The 6,989-nt window shown below is 59.8% G+C and overlaps 1 protein-coding gene across 1 annotated transcript in view; it reads right to left on the bottom strand.

The window, feature by feature from the left end:
- The window catches only part of COL5A1 (collagen type V alpha 1 chain), a 100,158-nt gene that overhangs the window by 32,095 nt on the left and 61,074 nt on the right, over window positions 1–6,989 (bottom strand). Inside the window, exons 33-37 of the mRNA XM_023521056.1 lie at window positions 6,039–6,092; window positions 3,509–3,562; window positions 2,554–2,661; window positions 585–674; window positions 424–477 (exon numbers count right to left, since the gene is read on the bottom strand). Coding sequence (XP_023376824.1) covers window positions 424–477; window positions 585–674; window positions 2,554–2,661; window positions 3,509–3,562; window positions 6,039–6,092 — 360 coding nt within the window. The remainder of the gene's footprint in view (window positions 1–423; window positions 478–584; window positions 675–2,553; window positions 2,662–3,508; window positions 3,563–6,038; window positions 6,093–6,989) is intronic.

The following is a 6,989-nucleotide window of genomic DNA, read 5'->3' as shown; positions in this document are numbered from 1 at the left end:
CCCCTCGCCTCTCGCCGCAGAGCCCAGTGGCCCCCTGGGCCCGGCCAGCGCAGACTGCTGAGTCTGGCTTGTGAGGTGCTGTGCTTCTGGCCCCCTCTCAGCTCTTCTCCTGTAAGGCCAAGTACATCTGCCCCCGCCCAGTGACTGAGAATGTCCTTCAGCGCTTGCTCCCCACAGCCCTCCCACCAAACTGCCCAGGGCTCCACCTCTCCTCAAACAAGGTGACCCTCGCGGCCCTCGGTCCCCCAGATGCCAGCTAAGGACACACTGTCCACCTCCCTCCCAAGTCCATCGCCACAGCCTTTAGCACCCACGGGTCAGTGTGCGCTCTCCCGGCCCGCGGGACCGCCCTGCCTTGCCCGCGGCATAGGTGAACTAGAGAGTAGAGGGCGTTAATGCTTCTGTGGGACCCACGTCACTCACCGCGGGGCCCGGCGGGCCGGGGGGGCCCTCGCTGCCTTTCAGTCCGAGTGCTCCCTGCAGAGAACGAGGCTGTGGTCAGGGGCATTGTGGGGAGCGGCCGCAAGGCCAGGCAGTGTCTGCCTGCATCCCCCCTGCCCCTCCCGCCCCGGCCCCTCACTCACCACTGGACCGGGGAGCCCTCGGTCCCCAGGAAAGCCACGCAGTCCCGGAGGGCCATCCTTCCCGGGGAGGCCGGTGGGGCCCGGGTCGCCCTGAAATCAGAGCCATGGGTCAGTGTGGGCACCGCCCAGGAACAGGGTCTGTGGGGGCGGGGCCGGGGTGGGGCGCTGGGCTTCGAAGGCCTCTGGCCGACTCCACACAGCAAGGCCCAAGCCTGCGCCTGGGAGGCCCAGCGTCAGGTCACTCGGTGGGCGGGTCTGGGGACCGGTCTCCGACGCTCCCGAGTCCTTTGGGGCTGCGTGGGCGGCAGCGACCTACATCTGCCTTCTGAGAGGCCTGGGGCTCCTCGTGAGACTGCTCAGAGTGAGGGGCCGTGGCCAAGGTGTCGGGAGCATTGCACCATGCGAGCACGCACCTTCTTGGAGGTACGTTAGAGCTGTGAGAGCTTCCGGAATTTTCCCTGGGTCCAACATGGGAGCATGGGGGTCTCCCAACCAGCATGCCCTTGGCCTCCTTTCCAAACTCGGACAGCAATCCTTGCAACAGGGACTGATACCTGTGTCTGTACTTGTACCTGTATCTGCATCTATATCTGTACATACATCTGTACCTATACCTGTATCTATTATCTATATCTGTGCTCTTATCTATATCTGTATTTATACCTGTATCTCTATCAATACCTCTATCTATATATCTGTACTTGTGTTTGTATCTATATACCGATATCTTACACACGCGTACATGTAATTTCCCAAGTGTACGTATGTATTTAATTACATATACTTATACGTATATCCGCATGTGGATTTTCTTCAGTATTTCTTTGATTGGCTTTACTTCATTGTTTTTGTTGATTCTCTTGCATGGGGTTATTTCCTGTGTCCCTTACTGAAAAGTTGAAAAGGAAAGAATTACCTATTTTTATGCTAACACGCAGCCATGACAACCCCCAGCGTGGGGCATCCAGGCTGGGGGGCGGAGTGGGCGGGGCTTCCTGAGAAACGGGGGACATGAGCTGGTGCCAGGAGGTAAGACAGAGCGCACACATCCTCAGTTTTTATTACTTATTCTTTAGTCTCTAATAATAGTGAAGGATTTTTAAACCCATTTCTCATTTAGGGAAAAAAGTGCAACTCGCTGCCAACGTTAATTTAATTTCCCATAAACACGCTCTTTGAGGATGACACAAATCTAACTGATTTTCAACGTAAAAATAAAATACAAAAACTGTTTTGGGAGCTGTTTCTAAACAGAACTTGTCTCTGACCCTAGTGTGACAGAGATATGTACACAAATCCGATTCATCAAATGAATCTCCGGCCAACGACTGTTCACGCATGATGCTCATGTCACGCGTAGCAACGCTATGTTTTCTAGGATTTGACATTTTCAGCGATAGGGAATTACTACGTTCTGTAAATGGAAACGCCGCTACTAAAAGCAGAATGCTATAAATAGAATGATGTCGTTTGTTTCCAAAGACCATCGATACGCTAGAGGGATGTGACAATAGTAATAAAAGCGCGATATCTCGTGGCAGACTTGGGGGCGAGGTCAGGACTGTGATCCGCGCGTTATCTCGGGGTAGACGCTGCAGCTGCACGTACCGCCGGCGAGTGTTCACGGGGCGAGCGGAGAATGGGTTAAGGGCCTCGTTTTAGACACGTGAAGTCCCAGAGCATTTGCTCAGTTTCTGGGAGCAGGCGTGACAGCTGGGGGAAGGGCTGGTGACGAGACAGGGCCCGGGGCAGAAGGCCTAGGACGTTCGACCCCCAGCCCCTGCTCCATCCGTCCCTGTGGCGGGTCAGCCCAGGCCCCCCTTCCCATCGAGCAGAAGCGGAACTGAGTCCGGGTCGGGGCGGAGGCTGGCACGCAGAGCGCTCGGTGCAGCAATGACCCAGTCATTGGAAAAGTGCCAAAACGACCTCGGAAAAAGTGCGGCCTGGCATGGACGTCCAAGTGACTCACCTTCGTGCCCTCCTTCCCGGCAAGGCCCGGGAGCCCCTGTTCACCTGGGGGGCCCGGGGGCCCCGGGTGGCCTCGCTCGCCCATCGGACCAGTTTCTCCTGTGGGGCCCTGTGGGGAGAATCGGTGTCAGCCACAAATTTCAAGGGGCACACAAGGGGGTGACCTTCTCTGCCTAATTCTGAGGACAGCCCTGGCCACAGGGGCGAAGGGCCACCACATGGCTACCAAGCCTCCGTGGAGCTCTGCAGGTGTCCTTCTGGTAAAGCTCCAGGAAGGAGGGGACCAAAGCAAGCAGGTGGCCGTAGGGGGTCAGCTAGCGGCCTGGTCCCCCTGTGGTCCGGTGTTTCCCTCCGACACAGCGGGACATGGCCCGCGTTTCCCAGGGTGTCACGGGAGGAGGAGGGCATTGAGGGGAGGCCACGGTTGCCCAGGAGAGGTGTGTGCCCACGTTCCCTGCAGCTTGTGGCCGCGCAGCTCAGCGTCTTATTTGTTGCTACATTAGGTGCAAACATCCCATGAAACAGGGTGACAGCTGCCCTGCAGTGTCGCTCTGAGCCACGAGTCCAGGCTGTGGTTAGGACAGCGGGCCCGGGGCGCCGAAACCAAGCTGCAGTGGACACCAAGAGCAAGGACAAGCGGGCACAGCTGGCTCCTGCCCATGGGTGGAAGCCGAACCCCGCGCCCAGCCCCGGTCTGGCCCCAACTGCCCAGGGGCCTCGCGCGGGCAGCCATCCTTGTTCTGCCTGCCTGGTTCATGGGGACCGCTCCTGAGTCCCCGCCCCCTCATCTGCTGCACAGAGCATGTCTCGATATCGACAGGCGTTAGGAACTTCAGTTTCTGTTGGCAACACTTGCACCTTCAGAAGCCTGGGAGACTGACACCCGAGCCAGGACCCTCCCCCATGCGTGGGCAGGTGACGGACGACCAGTGAAACCTGGGTACGTGGCATCTCACCTGAGGGCCGACCACGCCCGGGGGACCTGGGGGGCCAGTCTTGCCTTGGAAACCCTGGGAAGAGAGAGTCACCACACTGAGATGGCCGAAGCGGCCCACATCACCCCGCCCGCGTGGCCCTCACGTCCCGTCGCCACCCGTCCCCACGCAGTGGACCCTGCGGACTTCACTCAGTGGAGCCCATGTCTCCTGTCCGCTTCTGCATTCATTCAAGGGAACGAAGCAGACAAGTCGGGTTCACAAGCTGCTTCATGTTGCTGTGCTTTTGTGATGAGAAATATATTTTAAAGCCATTAATCTTCATGAGGTCACTAAGTGTGTTGGTTTTCTGAGCAGAGCTGGTGCCATTTCTCAGTGGCCAGAAGTTAGACTTGGCGCTGCCCCTGGACTGTGTCTCATCAGCGACCCTGCGGGAAAGGTCCTAGTCACGTGGCTGATTGTCGCTGACGCCCTTGCAGGATGGGCGGCGTGACCAGCAGGCACCTCTGCTCCCTCGGGTCAGGGGCGAGCGCGGCCTCGCTGCGTCTGATGGACTGTGAGCTCGATTCAAGGGCCCGTCTTGTTTCTGCTCTGCGCACTGGCCCGGACATGACGCCCGGCAGCCCCTCTGTTCCCATGGGGGAAGCTGACCACGAGGCAGTGCAGCCTGAACTTCCGGGCGCATCTCCAGAGCGTGTGCCAGCAATGTGCCGTCCGCAGGTGCCACGTGGCACTGCGAGGGACGTACAGATGTCACTCTGGAGTCTGAAGAGGGAAGCAGCTGACTTGAAGGCCACACCTGGTGGGCGAGCAGACCTGCCCATGGCTGATGAGTCAGGTGGCGGGCCGCTGCGCTGAGGATGGCCAGCATGCAGGCACCTGCCGCGTGACACGGAGCCCACAGAGGACTCGCCCTGCGTGTGTTTCTGGGAGGGCTCCCCAGGCCCAGCAGAGCTGTGCGCAACAGGCTGAAATAGCCATTTTTCTCCATAGTTCTCTCCGTAGGCGGCGCTTACGGGGTCAGAGGCAGGGGTGGTGATGAGCCGAGGGGCCCCCGCTCAGGGGCAGGGCAGAGGTGCCCGAGCAGCGCAGGAGCCAGGGGTGGGACTGGAATGCCCCCGTTTGGTCCCTGGTGAGGACCACGCTGTGAGGATGGACGTCGTCCCTTGCTGAGAACAGGGCTTCGGGCACAATCAGGAGAAGGAATAACATAGCCCGTGTCTACTCCCATGGAGGAGACGTCGTCCAGGCAGGCCTGCAGGTGGGGTGCTCCAGCGTTACAGGGGTGGCCGGCATGGCAGAGATAGCCGGAAAGGACCTTATTCTTTTCCCAGCAGAGATGAGCGGCTTATTTTGCCAGCTCTTTCGAGAGTAAGTCACAGGGAGAAAGCGCATGCTGTGCAAAACCTTCCATCCTGCCTCTTCAGAACGGCATTGGAGAAAAACATGCAAAGCTCCGACGCGATGTTTTCATTTCTCTCCAGAAACAAAAGAGCAAAGTCATCTCCATTTGTCAGCCACCAGGTTCCGTCACAATGAACCAGAGACAACGGGACGCTGGAAAGAGCCAGCACCCTCAGCGCCTCCGCGATGGCATTCGCCACCTCACGCCGGAAGGGGCTGCTGTTGCTGAGTCCCTCACAGAGCTGTGCGCCCAGGAAACCAACTGCAGACACAAAGGACCCTTTCCGTCCACCTCCACCAAAGAGGTGACAAGAAGGTCGCCAGGCACTGCGAGTCCCCTGCCTTGGAGCCTCAAGGTCACAGATGCACCCGTGGCCTTCCCTGGGACATGTCCCCAGTGGACACGGCGTGACGCTGGGCCAAATCCGAAATGGCTCGCAAGGCAGGCAATGACCTGATGCTTTTTCTGCAACTAAAAAACGCCAGAGCCCTTTGCCGTCCATGCGACGGGCATCTCTCAGGGCAAGGACAAGGGCAGAAGTCAGCCCTGATGGCAAAGACGGTGCTGGCAAGCATGCCGAGGCCCATGTCCCGGCCGACCAGCCACCTGTCCTCACAATCACGAAAGTGAAGGAGCCTTCCACGCCCCACCGCCGGCCCTGTGGCCAAACCCTGGGTGGACATAGCCGGGATCAGCGCGAGGCGCCCAGCCCTCCTCTCGAGGTTTTACGGTGTGAAGGAACCAGATGACACGGCTGGAAACGGAGAGCCGCCAGCTGCTCTTCCAAAAGGCCACGACACGCGTGGTCCAGCGAGGCCGCACTCAGAGCCTTCAGGGGGGCAGAGGCTGGCTGACTGGGGTAGAAGTTTGATGGCGTTTTGTTTGCGTGTGACCTTGGACCAAAGTCGTTAGGACAACTTCGAAGCCGGCATCTGCCTTCTGCACGGAGATGTCCCAGGTGCTGCTGGTCTGCACAGGGCTGTCGCCAGACGGGCCTCACCCCAAGTCAGAAGACGGCCCGGACCCCAGGGCCTTCCCACGGCCGACCGCCCTCTCCCAAGCCGGCGGGCACTGACGGCGGTGCCCACAGGCCAGGCCTTGGGGGACGCCAGGCCAGCTCGCATCCCCAGCATCACCCGTACTCACGGTCTCGCCTCTCTGTCCAGGGTGTCCCGGCAGCCCGTCCTTGCCCGGAGGACCCTGAGGAAAGCAGCAGAGCAGAGAAGCTTCACCAAGAAGCACAGGCCTTCAGATTCAGTGCCACACCGGAGAATAAAAGTCTCAACAGCGACAACTGTCACGGTGACCAAGTGCCACACAGGACCTGGCACCTGCGTCATCTCCTTGAAACCTCGCAACCTCCCGAGGGTCACACTGCTCTCGCCCTCATCTCCCAGGGGGCGAAAGGGAGGCAAGGAGAGGTCGGCCAGTGGGGGATGCGGGCGGCACGGGCCTGTCTCGTCCAGGAGTCAAACTCCTTCCTAACCACTGCCCTCTGTCACATCCGCCGGGCAAATAATCCCACTGTTAGCCAGTTTCCTCCTGGAGGGGCATTAGAGGGAGCACATTGTGCCTATCAGGAGTGGGTTAGTGTCCCCAGAAAGGTCAGCTGCAGTCCTCGCCCTGGGGACCTCTGACTGTGACCTCACTGGAAACTAGGGCCTCGCTCATGTTGCCAGGCCAGGCTTAGGGCGGGCCCTCGACCCAGCGGCCGGCACCCTATCGAAAGATGGAGATGTAAAGAGAGACCACAGAGGCCGCGTGAAGACGGAGGCAGAGATCGGGGCGGAGGGTCCGCAGGTCGACAGGCAGCAGCCACCAGGAGCTGGGAGGGGGCGTGGGACAGACCCCCTCAGAGCCTCCGGGAGGGAGTAGCTGTGCCTGCACCCGGGCTTCGGCACTCTGGGCTCCGGAGCCTGCCGGGGGCACGTTCCTGCTGCTTTGAGTGACAGCCCAAGGTCAGTTACACAGAACCCAACGAGAAAACCACGACGGTCTAAGTGAGAAAGGGGTCATGCTCCTGAGGGGTCCCCAGTGCGGGAGGGTCCAGTGGGTGGACACGGCCACAGGCTGCCCATCAGCAGCCACAGCCCAGGG

Source organism: Pteropus vampyrus, unplaced genomic scaffold, assembly GCF_000151845.1.
Source record: "Pteropus vampyrus isolate Shadow unplaced genomic scaffold, Pvam_2.0 Scaffold289, whole genome shotgun sequence".
NCBI classification, from domain to species: Eukaryota; Metazoa; Chordata; class Mammalia; order Chiroptera; family Pteropodidae; genus Pteropus; species Pteropus vampyrus.
The sequence above is the reverse complement of the archived record's forward strand: the minus strand, read 5'-3'. Positions and strand labels throughout refer to the sequence as shown.